This window comes from Cupressus sempervirens, chromosome 2 (genome assembly GCF_028749045.1).
Source record: "Cupressus sempervirens isolate cs-2001-9-10 chromosome 2, ASM2874904v1, whole genome shotgun sequence".
Classification (NCBI taxonomy): Eukaryota; Viridiplantae; Streptophyta; class Pinopsida; order Cupressales; family Cupressaceae; genus Cupressus; species Cupressus sempervirens.
The window spans coordinates 53,342,803-53,358,522 of NC_143119.1; the positions used below are offsets into that span (position 1 = coordinate 53,342,803).

Below are 15,720 nucleotides of genomic sequence, written 5' to 3' on the forward strand. Positions count from 1 at the left end.
TTGTTGTAGATGTGGGAATGCCTAAAATGATTAGAATGACACATAGATTTCTCTAGTTCCTACCTTGATCTAGAACTTTGGATTTGTTATTTTTCCCCTTCCCATATTTGTGTATTCCTTTTCCATCTACTACTTTTGATTGCACCAATTTGAATAGTTGTGTTCACCCTTCTTTAGAATAATTTCATACCTTCTTTTCTTTGAAGGGTTCTAGTAATCCTTTTGCCTTTTATTGGGACATTTTAGTAATCCCTTCACCTTTTCTTAGGAGATTTCACTTTGACTTGCTAGAAACTCTTACTTACTATGAAATTTTCCTTAAACTCTATGATGTAATCATCCCCATTTACTTTAATTGAAAATAATTAGAATTCTATAATTATTGATATCAAAGAGCTAAAGTTCTTAAGATAGGAGCACTTCTATAATCTAATCCATCTTGGATAAATATATTTGGATGTTATGGCTTTATTTTAGGAATAGTTATATGTTTGAATAAAATAATTTATTTATTTTTTAGAGAGATTGCATTCTAAATTCTAGGTAAGGAAGTCCTTGTTATGAAAATACATGATCTAGATGATTGAGACAAAAAGGAGACAAGAAAAAAATTTGAAAGTAATTTTTAAAAACTTCCTTCTACCCTACTCTCAAAGCATGGCACCCTTGTTTTGGCCCTTGATTGCTAAAAAATAGGCACCATCCTTAATTTTCAATGTCATTGAACAATATTTTCTTTCTTTCCTCGATGCTAAAATATTAAAATTTCTCATAGATCAAGTTGCATAATAGAAAATCGAAGGCAATTTTATATTGTCTGAAAGTTCCATTTTAGATGGTTCTTCATGTATAGGCTTAACACTAAAAAGGGGGTACATTTGCAAATAAAATCAGAAGCTATATAGATCAATGTAACTAACCCATAAATTAGACCAAACATGACATTGAGAGAAAATAATGACGTGAAATTTACTTATTTTTCTAATTTATTTAAAATATCTACCATATTTGCAAATAGTCGTCACAGTTCTCTAAATTTAGGCAGTCTTGTTAAATGTAACAAATATTTATAAATATTAACACATTTCTTGTAAAATTTTCCTTCAAACTTCATAGATCGATAAATAGATTTTATATTTCTATAAAGTTTTACAAGTAATTAGGAGTTTCTTATAAGCATTGGAAAAAAATGGTAAATTGATCAAAATTTACAACTTATATTAGAAATACAACAAAAATTGTAAATAGTTGTTAAAATTTGTAAATATATGTATATATTTTTAAAGAAATTTATAAATCAAATCAATTTTATAGGATGTTAAAAAAATTTCACTATATTTCTAGATTTTAGAATAATATGCATAAATAAGTAAGATTTATTCCTTACCCACAAACTTAATGAAGAACTTACTTACAAATCAAGTGCAAGACATTACATTATGGAAACCCTCAAAACTATGTGATATTTAGTAAAAAATACAAGACAAATAAGAACATTAACAATTTTTTTTTTAGAGAAATGAAGATAAATGAATAATAAAACTATAATGAAAAGGTGTGAAAGGATCCATCATATTATTAATATTGAAGTCTCCTAGAGGAACCGAGACATTTTGATTCACTCTCTTCAAATTCCACCCACGTAGAGAACTTAGGTTTGTACTTGCAGAGGGTGGAGAACTTAAGTTTCTACTTGAAAAGAAACAACTGCTTACAAATCAAGTGCAAGACATTACATTATGAAAACTCTCAAAACTATGTGATATTTAGTAAAAAATACAAGACAAATAAGAACATTAACAAATTTTTTTTTAGAAAAACGAAGATAAATGAATGATAAAACTATAATGAAAAAGTGTGAAAGGATCCATCATCTTATTAATATTGAAGTCTTGTGAGAGGAACCAAGACATTTTGATTTACTCTCTTCAAATTCCACCCACGTGGAGAACTTAGGTTTGTACTTGCAGAGGGTGGAGAACTTAAGTTTCTACTTGCAAAGAAACAACGTGTTGCAAATCACCTATGTGGAGGAGATGTGAACCAAGGGGCAGGTGACTATTTCCATCTTTATCCACAATACCGAGACTCTTGCAAACATCAATATTGAACACCACTCTTTCCTTGCCTCCTGTTTTAACATGGACCTTTGCAAACCCTATCAACTGCCTCTTTGGAGCACCATCAACCTCATGCTTGGATGGAAATGCACTAAACAAGAGTACTACGTGGCTTCCATCTTTAGAACCAGTGTTCTGTACATCAACTTGAATATCCACGGACAAGTCTTCACACCTAATGTGTTTTACAGGGAAGACATCACAGGAAGCAGTAGTACTACATATATGCTTGTCATTGTTCAAGATTGGATTGCTAACCTCCTTGGGTGCCTTCACAAAAGAGATATTGAATTGTATGTAGTTTAGACCTGCACCAAAATCGTAAACACTTTTTCCAGTGTAGAATCTATGAGTTCTTCCAGGGTATCCCGTGGTTGGATCTGGTCTCATGTTCATGTTAGTCATGGGGACCTTTTTAACGAAATCTTCAGGATACCAAGTTATTGGTAGTCTCCCACCTGAAACAAACAAATAAGAAAGGCATGTTTATTAGATATTATGAACCTTGCTTGTTTACAAAACTAGAGTAATTGAAAAAGAAATGGAAGAGTCAATTTATGCTAGCTTGGACTGTGCTTCCCAAAAAGCACATCAGCAATGGCTATGCCTCCAGCCTCTCCTGGATAGCCTACCCAGAGAATGGCCTTAATGTTGTTGTCATACTTTGCAAAGGATTTATCAAAAGGTCCTCCTGACATGATGACAAGCACTACTGGTCCCTTTGATGCTTTTACAACTTGGGACACTAGCTGGTCTTGGTATCCAGGCAACAACAAACATGTTCTATCAAGCCCCTCTACCTCTATTGACAGGTCGCCACCTACTACTAATACCGTTGCACATGCTCTCTTTGATTGTTCAACTGCTTCTTCCACTAAATGAATTTTAGCACAAGCCACATTTGCGCAGCCCGGGGCATAAAGTGTTGGAGCATATTTTGCAAGACCATCAATTGGAGATGTATATCTGCAAGGAACTCCTATCAACAATGAACAACAATGACATGTTTAGGAAAAAGTACAAGTGATTTATCTGACCATTATCATTAACAAAGAAATAAAGGTATTTGGAGAGAAAACAATAAGTATCATTATATAAAAATCTAAATTAAAATCCATAATCCCTATGTTAATGGTAAAATACAAATGGAGGCTATGCTTGATAAAGTACCTGCGTAGTTGCCAATCATGGTACTAGTGGCATTCGCATTGGGTCCAATGATAGCCAAAGAAGAGATTTTATCTTGAGCGAAAGGCAAAGTGCCCTTTTCATTCTTGAGCAGCTTGAGTTGGCCTAGTGGTGGAGAACTTGTACTCTTGAAAGAGAGGTCACAAGTTCAAATCCCACTGGGGGGTAGGGTATGTATGCCTCGTTTGTAGCGCCAAGCGCCTTTCGAAAAAGAGTACGAGGTAGTCCCATATCACTGCCACCATATGTAAACCCAAAAACTATGGCATAGTGTCGTGGACTATAAAAACCTCCTTTCCTTTCCTTTCCTTTCCTTGCCTTGCAGCATCTGCAGCCAATTCTCGATATTCCTCTGTACAAACATCACTTGGTCCAAGGTTTCCAAATGGCTGGTTGGCAGTATTACCATCAAACCAACCAAGTCTCATCAACGTTCTGAAGTTGTTCATCAGAGCGTTCTCGATGTCAGACATGTTCACCTTTCCTTGCATCACAGCTAACTTTGTGTGCCGGCTGAGGAATTTTCCACAGTCCAGGTTCAGCCCTGCATTCACAACACCCACACAGATATGTGAGCAAAACAATCATTTGAGTAGCCCAAAATTCCAGTCTTGCATGACGAGAGTTACCAGCTTTAAGGGCGGCGGCGGCCGCATCCTCCGGAGTTGCTGTGTAGTGCTGATCATTGTAGAACACTTTGACCGAATCACAGTCCGAGACTATATATCTGAAAACAGGGAAAAATAAAACCCCTAAATCTAAACTTTCTCAAGAAACCGTCAATATGATTGAATCAATAGAAATCCCTAAATCTCAACGTTCTGAAAAGTGATTGAATCAAAACACAAACGAAGTAAAAAGAAAACAAGGGGACTTTGCTAGGTTTTAACTATACCCATTTAATTTCCATTTGCCTCTGACAGTGCCCTTGAGAAGATTTACATCTGGGCAGGCGGGGACGCCATTGATTTTGTTGTAAGAACACATCACACTGGCAACGTTACCATCCAAGATACAACTTCTAAACGGAGGATCGAACGTGTCAGCGAGATCTTGCTGAGAGACCACGGCGTCGAATGTGTAGCGTTGGATTGCATTCCAGCTGTCCAAGTCGTAGGCAGTGTAATGGTTACAGCAAGCAGCCACCTTGAGTCTGTTGGGCTCCGCAGGATCGGATTGTTGCAAGCCTTTGACATAGCTGGAAGCGTATGCGCTGGTTAAGAAAGGCTCTTCGCCAGGGGTCTCTGTTGGAAAACTTAATGCAGCGTTGAAGTTTGTCCCTTGAGCCAAACGCTCACCTAGCCAAACGCTCACCTACCATCCTGACGTCCAGAACAGACAGAAAAGTTAATACGGGTAGGTGAGGTTTTCAAATTCTAAAAGAGAGGGAAAATGGAATGTGACAAAAGGAATGTTTTATTCATTCATTCAATAGAGTGTGCAAATCAAGCGGATCAGAGAGAAGTTGCAGAGCTAAGCAAAGAAAGAAGAAAGAAAGAAATTTGTGTTTGCAGTTGCACCTGCTTCCCTTGTTCACTATGTAAGTTTGTCATTGTTTGTTTTTTGTCGTGTTGAAGTAGTGATTGCTCCAGGCACCTTTGTATGCAGCCATTAGAGTTGCAGGTTCAAAGTTTTTGAAGCATAATCGGTTTAGGGTTATTTTAGGGTTTTCTAGTTGTAGCCGAATGCTCCCAGATTTTGTAATAGTTTAATGAAAGATTGAATAGAAAGCAAGCAGCGTACTTAATCTATTGCTCTTCATCTTCTATTCATTGCATTTCACAACTTTGGTTGAAAGGTTAAAGCTTTGGCTTTCTGATTTTAATGGTGAAAGCATTCACGTTAAAATATTTTCTAAGTTATAATTTTTAAGTTTGAAACAGAACACTCGGCATCCTCTTTCTTAGTTGGAGCCGAGCTCACTCGGCATCCATTGGTGTCGAGCATTTCCTGTGTGTGTGCCGAGCTCTTCTTGTGCCGAGCATTTTTTTCTTCAAGTGCCGAGCTCCTCTTTGTGCCGAGCTCACTCGACACCTGCTGCCTGTCAATCAGCATCTGTTGGTGCCGAGCAAAACTGGCACTCGGCAATTGTGAGTGCCAAATAAAAATTTTAGGTTTAGGGTTGAAGTGTGAGTTTAAGTTTGATTTTAATATATTTCTCTCAGTCTCGTGGCCTCTTCCCCATCTTGGGTCACGGAATATGTTCACATTAGGACTCCAGAAGGTTAGGCCTGCTTGTCCCACATTATACATTGCGCGTGCTTCCGTCAAAACAGCCTGCCACATATTAAACACTTCTTTCTTCAGTACCATTCATGTAAAACTGAAAATGACACATAATGAATTCAATGAATGGGAAGTGGGACGAAATTAACAAACCTGGCCAATGGCTTCCCAGAGGGAAACATTGAAGGAAGCTGCGGAGAGAATAACAGTGGGGAAACTGGTGGCAGAAGAAATGGGAGGGTGAAAATGAGTTCCTGAGCCCGCATTGGAGACTCCGTGCAATGCTTCCGACCCCCAGTGGTAGGCGGGAATGCCAAGCCTCGAAATTTCAGCTGCTTCTTTCACCAGCTGCGAAACTTTCTCGTCCAATGTCAGACGCCCAACCAGGTCCATCGCTCTCTCTTCTACGCTCAATCGCATGCTACAGAAAGCAAAAGAGCTGTTCTCCCCATTGCAGGGAAACAGCGGTGCCTGCGAGTTAACAACATTGTTATCAACTCCTCCGTACAAAACCGGACCCACAATGAGGAACAGAACCAATAAAGTGTTAGTGGTGTCCATGCTTCTTCTCCACTCACCCTAATTCGTTGCGTTCGGAAACAGTGCCTAGTATATATAAAGTTCATTCTGGTTCGTGAAGAGATTGATGTGGCATCATATGAGCCTGACTACAGCTGGCAATCAAAGAGATTGCGCTCAGTTAGTGTAGATGTTTTCTAATATGTCCATTTTGTTATAGGAAGAGTAGAGTATTGAGGAAGGATGTTTTCTAAACGTTCATTTTGTTATAGGAAGAGTATTGAAGATGGAGAGGACAAATATATGATAGAGGGGATTATATTTAATGGTAAATTTTAAAATATCAAGTATAAGTGTAAGACAGTAAGAGAGACTTTTATATTTAAAAATAACTCATGTTTTATTCTAATTATGAAGAATTTGTACTTTTCAAAGAAAGGTTACAAAGTAAGATTCTACAATAGAATAAGGTATATATACTACCACCATATATATAGACTGAAAACAAATAGGGAACATGATCCACTATAAAAAAATGTCTATAATAGCTATATGAAATTTTTAATTTAAACATTAAAATATCCTATCTTACTCTTAAAATAAGAAAGATTCAATATCTTTTCTTATTGTCTTATTCTTAAAGAAGAATATGAAAGATTAAAATCAATTGTTTGGCTGTGTCAAACTACACACAAACATATTGATATCACACTGAAATCTTTGAACCCTAATGTAAAACAGGTAAATTTCTACGAATGTAGAAAAAACAAACAGATTTTTTCTATTGCTATAACACTGTTCGGACTAAATTGCTCCATACAAAATGGATGAACTAGTGAATCCCCATCATGAATCGTCTAAAGTAGCTCAAAGTTTCTTTAACCTTTTTGGTACGTGCATTACAACGTCTCTTAAATGATGCTGAAACATTCTTTGTGGGTGTGAATGACAGGTTTGGGAATGCGTCAGGCCACATGTTTCTGTGGATGTAAACCATTTTAGTCAAATTATATTCTTTGTTGCCTCTCATGATCTGTGATAAACTGCTAGTGTGAGTTGAGCACAGTTTGCAATTCTAAAAGTAAGTACTAGTCATAGAGAGTTCAGAGAGAGGCTTCTAAAAAATGATATATTCACACCAAGTTTTTGTGTATGTCCACAAAGAGTAATGTTAGAATGAATCTCTGGCAGCTTTAATGCGAGTCTAATGATATTCCATTGCAGATTGAATCGCTCCATGCAAAATGGATGAACCGAATTGCACTCAGAGATCTCCTGTCACTTCTTTTGTACTGGAAACTCCAAACTTGCTGTAATGCTCTTGAGACATTCTTTGCAGCTGTTAAATTACACGTTTGGTAATGAGTCAGGATACATGCTTTTGTGTGTGTTAACCATTTTAGTCAACTTATACACTTTTTCGCTTCTGGGGAAGAAACTTTTACAGATGATACATTCACATAAAGTTCTTGTGTATGCCCATTGCCTACAAGGAGTATGTCTCTTTGCCAAATTAATGCGAGCCTCGGACGTCTCGGATACCATGCAATACTTGATTTTAGTTGGTTTTACGACTGGTACAATTTTGATCGATTAGTTTAACCAATTATATGCAGTGATAGTTTTTAACATATTTAAAAATTTAACCTAAATAATAATAATTATCAGTTTGCAAATGTCAAGGTATTCATCACATTTATCTATTAACCATTCAATCAATCATTATACGAAAGTACAACTTTTAACTTTAAAAACTATAATTTTAATTGTATTATAAAATATCATCTACTTATCTTTTAATTGATCTATATTTATTTAATTTTTAACTTTTTAAACCTTAATTGTAATGGATTCTTTGTCAAACTAAGTCAATAGTTGACTTAGGGTGAACATTTAAATGAATATAATTTAATGATCTCTTAAAGGTATGTATGCTAATGTGTAGATATATATAATGTGATGATTAGAGCATAGTGATATTACTTGTCAAAGTGGTGACCAATTATAAAGTGACAATATTTAAAGGTTTTCACTTTATTCTATGGAAGAAACATGTATACCGAAAATAAAAGTAGTAATCAATGAAAAGTATTATTTACCATTGGAAGAGGTACACTAATTCTTTTGAAGAATAAATATGGGAAAAGTAAGTTCATTTGTCACATTGGTATCCTAGAATACTCTAGTGAAGATATCCATTACAAACATTGTGGTCGATATTGAGAAAAGTTTATATTGAAAACTAAAAGGTTCATTCATATGCAAAGATGACAAATAGAGAAAATTGAAGTACCTTTGTGAACAACTTATAAGGTTGCAATTTATTATAAAAAGTGAACTATGGAAGATACAATGGGTAATCATATCCTAATCAATGTGATTGAAAATCCTTGTGCAATATTCAAGCCACATCCAATGAAGGCAGGTGAGATTGATATGACATGAGCTCTATGCTTGCTACCTCCTATTGTATTATTGTTAGAAGATATTTGGATATATATATCATAAAATACTAAATAATTATGAGTGAAAGGAATAAAAATAAAAGTATTTGGAGATTTATGTGTTAACAACATGCTAAAAAATCAACATAAACACTTGGAAGTTAAAGGTATTGCATATGTGGTTGACATACTAGATAATTTTCATCATGGATGGGTCTGATATATGTTGAATATAATCCATAAAAGACTCATGTAGTTGGACAAAGCACACAAAGGCACTAAGGAGATCATTCATGTAATAACTAGATTATGTGCAATTGGTGAGTTACCTACCCTGGGAATGACAACTATAATTTGGTCATGTGCTTAACCAAAGAAAAATCTAATTCTTAAGATAGGAGATTCAATAGTATTGAAGATAAAAATAAATGTGAGATATACAACCATGATAATAGGTTATAAATTTTATCAATCTTGCCAATTGAACAACATGCCAAGTGGAATCATTAATGTGTCTTACATAATGGTAAAGAAGATTTTCTATATGATCTATGTGAAATGGTGAGGAGCTGAATTATGGCAAGGAGAGACAAAGTAAAGAAGGAAAATAAACAATCATTCAAGTTTGGATCAATCTTGGTATGTATTTTTTTCTAATTGCAAAATTTCTTTCCTAGAAAAGGTGTAGTTCAATGGTCAAATGATAGATCAATAATGGTGCAAATAAATGAATTTATTAGAGAGTTGGGATATAATTTCTCTAGTGACATGTGGCCTAGATATTTAAAATATTTTCAATGTATAATGTGCAAAAGAGACAAGATTCCTATTAATATGTTTGAAGAATATAAAGAAGACATATCTTATATACTTGATAGTGATACATGTATCATACAAGAAGTTCAACTAAGAACACTCTTGTTACCTTGTATGGGTTATAAAGGAGATGAAAACATGGTAAGAACATATGAAAATAAATTACTTTCTAGACCTATAGATGTTACAATACCAATTTTTGAAAATTATGAAGAAGCATTCTCCAATCTAAAGATAGAATTAAAGAGACCTCTGATTCAAAGAAAGTCAAAGAGAGTGATGAGCATGTTGATTGAAAAGTTTGGTAGCATAGAACCAAGTACACCAATTATTTCCATTAAAGAACCTTAACAATCAAGTGGACTATTGGGTTGACCCCTAAAGAAGAAGAATATAAAATACCTTCAATCGTAAGAACACAATAGAGGAAATGGAAAGAATGAGGAGCACCAAAGACAATCGAAGCTAAGGAGTAAATAGACCAAACATTTAGTAAAAATAATAAATGAAAGAGAAAATTTAAGGAAAATGATGAAGAAGTTGTAGGTAAATTTGAGCCAAAGAAGAAAGAAAGGGAATTAAAGAAGATTGGCAATGATAAAAATCCCAAAGTACAAATCATGGTCAAAGACATAAAGGAGAATGAAATATTGGAGGATAAATTAAGACAATCCATGAGATATGTAATAAAGAAGATAAAAGTAATACATTCAAAGTGGTAAAATGGAGTTTGGACAAATTTTGTAGGACTCCAAGTAAACTCTATGGAATTTTACTTAAAGAAAAAAATTCAAATTAGATAAAGTTGTCATAAAAAGATCACTTATGAAGATAGATACATAACTAGACCATGCAAACATTTAGATAATGGTTGAAGCTCACAGACAAGAATTCAAAATTAGAAATATAGTTGGAAGATTATTAGTTAGTGATACCTAAAGTGTACATAATGAGACAATAGAACCATGGATGAAAATGATGGATAAAAAAAAAAAATAGAAAAAAAAGAGAAAGGGAAAACTAATATAAGAAGTAAAGGTATATTAGTTAAACTAGTCTAGGCCAAATCTATATTAAATTTGAAGTCATTGGGCAAGTAAAATATGAAACTCATGGACTAGGTTATGTTAAACTAGAAGAAAAATAAACCAGTGAAGATACATTAATTATAGAGGAATTTACATATGAAGAGGTTGATCATAACCCAAAGTTTTAATCTATCCAACTAATGATAAAAAAAAGAGGAAATTGTAAATACTATTAAGGAATTATTAATAATGAAAATGAGAGTAAGTTTAAGCAGCACCAATGAAAGGAAATGGAGAAAACCTATTATTAGGGAAAGTACATATGAGGAATATGAAGAAGGATATAAAGAATAATTAAATAATGTAGAAATCACAAAAGTGAAACCCAAAGAGGCAACAAGATTAAAAATAAAAAGTAATGGAAGTAAATAGAGGCATTCTAAAAGAATTGGTACCTATTATTTAATATGATCCACATGCAAGCATGATTGATTAGTTGGAGACCTTAAGAAAAAAATATTAAAGACTAGGTTCTCAAATTTGAAATAACATCATTTGAATTGGCAGAGGACAAGTAGGAGTAGGTGAAAACTTGATATCTAATAGAGAAAATAGATAAATATGGGGTAAGTTTGTCAAAATAGGTCAATGAAGTAAAAATAACATAAAATAAAGTAGAACAACTATTAATCAAAATATCAAAAATACCAAATATATAGAAGATTTGGAGAAGAGAAAGAATGCAACCTAAAATGAACTTGATACTTTGATTGAACAACTTGACCAAGCATCAAGTTTAGTAGTCGAGTAGAATGCAAAGGTGAAATTAATCACTCACAAGGAAAGCTAAATAAAAAGTGAACATGAAGAGGAGAGGAATACACACTAGGGTTACAATCCTATCTTACACCTATATTTTAGAGCATTGAACAAAGTGTGAAAAAAAGAAGAAAGGTTACTTGGTTTATCTAAAATGAGAACTATGGACTATATGAAAGAGCTTGAAGAAAACTAGCATGGATGGATAGTAACTGAAAAATACTTAAATAATTTATTTTAGGAAAAAGTAGAATCAACCAAGAAGAATTTCAAAGAAGTATTTTATAGATTGTGAATATCTATACAAGAAAGAATATGAACATGACTAGTTGTCATTGCTAACAAAAATGGGGAGAAGTACCACTTGTGAAAATTATAAAAAGGGGAGAATACCTATAAGAGTGATGTATTAGAAGGATGTAAATATAAAGGGAGAGAAAATACAAGTAAGGGGGAGTGCTTTTACATATGACTATAGGGTTTTCTCGTCAATGTAAAAGGGGGAGATTTTTGACATTGACATGTGCATAAGGGTGAGTTGAGATATTTTGATGTGTTTGGTTGTCATTGATGGAAACATAGTCACAATAAAAAGTAGGAATGACTAGTGAGACAAGAAACATAATATGTGAAGACAAGGTAAGTGATTAATGAACAAGAGTCTATAGGAGTAACACAAATATGTATACTTTGGTGGTGATCATGATGTAGAATAGATAACATGTAGTCATCACAGGTGAAGAATCTTGAATGATAAAATATACTACATGTATGATCACAACATGTGAAGATGATTGGTAAGCATAGTTCTACTTTTCAAAAGTTAATTGTAGAACAGATCTTATGCTACATATAGTAGAGTATGAATTAGTGTGATGCGATCGATGCAGTCAAAGAAAAAGGAATGATGGTGTGTCTTAATCAGTTGGATAAATCAAAATGTAGTTGTCATATGATTAAAGAAAGTATGGTAAGAGGATTCAAGATGATATTAGTGAAGGTCAAATACATTTTGACTACTTTAGATAATTGTGCGAGAAAACCTAATGTAGACCAAGGAAGATATTTTAAAAATGTTATGCACATATGGACATGTGAATTGAACAAGGTATGAGTGTAAAAAGTTTTTTATTTGAAAAGATGTTGAAGATAAAGTGGAAAAGGGGAAAAATTAATTGTGTGATATTGTTTAAAGAGATGTGTATGAGAGAACAAATTGTTGTAAAACTATGCATGATCACAGAGAGTACGATTGATTTCTAAAGTAGTTGTTGAGAAAAGAAATGTTACAAAGTGAATAGAGAGGAAATGATATGATAGGTTAGTAGTTCTACAAGAAGATCATTCAACATTTTGTTTCCTAATAGTTGTAGCAAGGGAAATCCCTTAACCGGTCTTTTTGTGTAATTCCTTTAATAGAGAGGAATCTCAGAAGGAGTTCTTTTAATCCTATTATAAGGTAGATATTAAGAGTGCTTTTTTTGTACTTCTAATAGTATACTAATGTCAACATACATATCACTACTAATAGGTGGAGGCCTAGAAAGAGTACTTATAGCTCTTAACAAGGCAAGCCATTTTACTGTAGCGAAAGGCTTGTGGGTATTATCCCCACCATTAATTTTACCATTTAACAAGGGTTTCCACGATACCAAAATAACTATGATATGTGTATTACTTTTCTAGTTGATTGGTGCATTTAATTTAATTTATTTCAACAATTATTTGATAAGATTCTTTAAAAGTAAAATTTGAAATTATCAAATTGAATTTTTTATATTATTGTCACTTATTCTATTTATCCTCCCCCAGTACTAATTATACAAACACTTATGTCTCATAATCCTTATCTACTCATACATCAATATTTAAATATAAATATTTTTCTTTATTGTTCTAACACTCCTCTTGAAATGTGTGTGCCAATGTTTATCTTTAACTTAATCTCATGAATTCCAAGTCAAATATTTTTACACACTCTTCATTATCCAACACCTTCTTTTCATCCATTCTATCCAATATTTTTCTACAAATAACTATATTGTTCCATCCAATAATCCATTTTATTACCCTACTATCTTTGAGTATACCTTCATATCCTAGGTCTACTTTTGTATATCATTAAACCTATTATCCAAAGAAAAATATCCATAAGATATTTTTTCATTTCTATCATACATTAATTATCTTCCAAAAAGTCAAAAAAGTCAAAAATGATAAAAGCAAAAAAGAAAATAAGGGGGAAAAGGTGAAAAGAGGAAAAAATGCATTCATTCATTATTGAAAACCTAGAAAATAGGAATAATGTATAATAATATATGAATATATTGCATTCCATACTTATAAAAGAGTTTCAATTACCTTATCATGTCTTCTATTAGGTATCACACTGTTCATGCTTGGGAGAATGTTTCTTTGATGCCATCTCATTATATCATATCCATCACATTATTCATTATCCTTAATACATCATGTGTATTATCTTGCTTTAAATCTATATTTCCTTTGATAATTAGGAGATACTTTTTACAATAATTCAAGTTGTGACATCGCTATCATAAATTAACCATGAGTTATTTTGAGTCAAATTTATTGACCCATGACCCATGTTTCATGAGTAATAGTTCACACAAACACATCTCTATTGAGAATGAATGAAACACTTGGAACTAATTGAATCTAGGTGATGCTTATAGAGGAGAAGCAGTGAGACTTCCTAGGATGTCACCCATCTTCAAACCACTCTAACTCAAGTATGCTTAACTATAGAGTTTCCTCTATTATTATACCCATTATGGTTGTATCTCCATTTGTAAATCCTTCAATAGGTCTTATGCCTTATTTATAAATTTTTAAGTAGGATATGTTTTCCATAGTAAGTCAAATTGTTCTATTGATAAAGAGATTTGACTATGCAAATCTCTTAGTCAAACTCATTCACACATGTTTCATAAGTAGAGGTTCACATGGAGTTGAAAAGATTAGTGTTCCATTTTAAAATATGAGAGGTCCCTTTTCCACAATTTTTCTTCTAATGACATCCTTACAACAACATTAATGTTGTGATAAATACCTAGAACATCAAACATACAATGTTATTTGCTATGATGATATGTTCAAACTCTATAATTACATCATAGGCATTTCCTCATATGAAGTTGATGACCTATTTTTTACGTCAATGATGGAGAGTTGGTTTAAAGGGATGGATGACCATGGAATATATCCCTGCCATCTATTTTTATATATCCTATAAAATTTTACAGCCTCAACTGCTCTCAATTTCTATTTTTTCTTATATTATTATTATTTTATATTGTTTTTAAAAATATTTTTCTCAATAAAAAAAATTATATATGCTTTCTGAATCTAAAAATGTTGAAAAGGTATTCCCAAAGATTTCTTCGTACTTCTAAAACAAGGTAGAAACTAACTCTAATGGTTGTGTTGCACTTTCAAGATGACATTGAGGTTGACATAATTATGTGTTACCCCTAAGATCAATGAAGTAACAAGGAAAATATCTTTTAGTGTGTTGGAAAAAGTGCATAAATGAGTCGGTCTTTTTAATCTTAGTGATTGCAAAGAGCCTTGGAACATACACCTTTAGGATAAGATTTGTTTATGTAGAAAATGAATGTAGCCACACAAAACATATACATAGTGATATTTAACACATATCTATTGGGTCTATGCAAGATCATGGTCAACTAAACTAAGCCCTTAAGTGGTAATGAAAAATTAGTAAATCAGGGTTATGTCAACTTGATGTGCAATTTTGAACTTGATATGAACTTTATGTCAAAATGTTGAGATAAAATAATCTTTAGGAAATTGAATTTAATTTATAAACTACTAAGCCTTATCTTAAAAAAATAAAAAATTATTGGTCAAAATTTTGAATTTTAATGCAATAGTATGAAAATTTCAAGACAAATAAGAAGTAGACGTATGTCTAACCACCTTAATCAAAACCAAATGTTAATATTTTTTAATAATATTCTAGATATAAGAAGTAGACTCATTCCTAAATGTGAAAAATATTTTTGGGTAGTTTAATTCTCAATAATTAATTAATAATGATTTTTATAATAGTATTTTTTGAATAAAAACCTCATATGTTTGACCACCTTAACTAATTCAAAAAATGAAAACTTTTTTTTTCCCCTTGTAGTAGAAGAATCATAGAATGTGATGCATCTTTTCGATTTCAAAAATGTGGTATCGTTTGAAAGTTATAGTTGTTTTTCAATCACTATGTCAATTAGTACTTTATACATAACTCCATTAGAAAATAAGTAGTAGTTACTTACTTAAATTGTAAGTTGACACACATTACTTTTTATGAAACTCTTATTGTTTCATCAAATTTGGGTGAAAAATAATCCTCAGATATATGTTTGAAGTAAGAGACTCACAAAAATAGACAAAAATCATATTTCCAGGATGTTTTTAAAGTTGACCACTTAGGGTTGGTATCCAAAGATATACTGGGCCTTATAAAGACTATTCATTTTTGGGTTTGGTATTAGGATGGTTGGAAAATAAGTTAGACTATAT

At 32.8% G+C, this 15,720-nt stretch overlaps 1 protein-coding gene across 1 annotated transcript; it reads right to left on the minus strand.

Moving 5' to 3' along the window:
* Window positions 1–1,982: 1,982 nt before the first annotated feature.
* On the minus strand, window positions 1,983–6,074 carry LOC149571025 (beta-xylosidase/alpha-L-arabinofuranosidase 1-like). Its single transcript, XM_089808355.1, has 8 exons — window positions 5,688–6,074; window positions 5,479–5,585; window positions 4,204–4,554; window positions 3,938–4,035; window positions 3,590–3,852; window positions 3,291–3,402; window positions 2,686–3,099; window positions 1,983–2,578 (listed from the first exon to the last, which is right to left on the minus strand). Exons 1-8 carry the CDS (start codon window positions 5,952–5,954, stop codon window positions 1,983–1,985), a joined length of 2,208 nt encoding a protein of 735 aa, XP_089664481.1. The 5' UTR covers window positions 5,955–6,074.
* Between the last annotated feature and the right edge of the window lie 9,646 nt (window positions 6,075–15,720).

Bases quoted from the DNA above. Each gene is read 5' to 3' on its own strand.
- LOC149571025 (XM_089808355.1), bottom strand. From the start codon at position 5,954: ATGCGATTGAGCGTAGAAGAGAGAGCGATGGACCTGGTTGGGCGTCTG. The intron at 4,036-4,203 runs GTATAGTTAAAA...CCCTGTTTTCAG, and splicing joins GGCAAATGGAAATTAAATGG to ATATATAGTCTCGGACTGTG. The intron at 3,100-3,290 runs GTACTTTATCAA...CATTGTTGATAG, and splicing joins CATGATTGGCAACTACGCAG to GAGTTCCTTGCAGATATACA.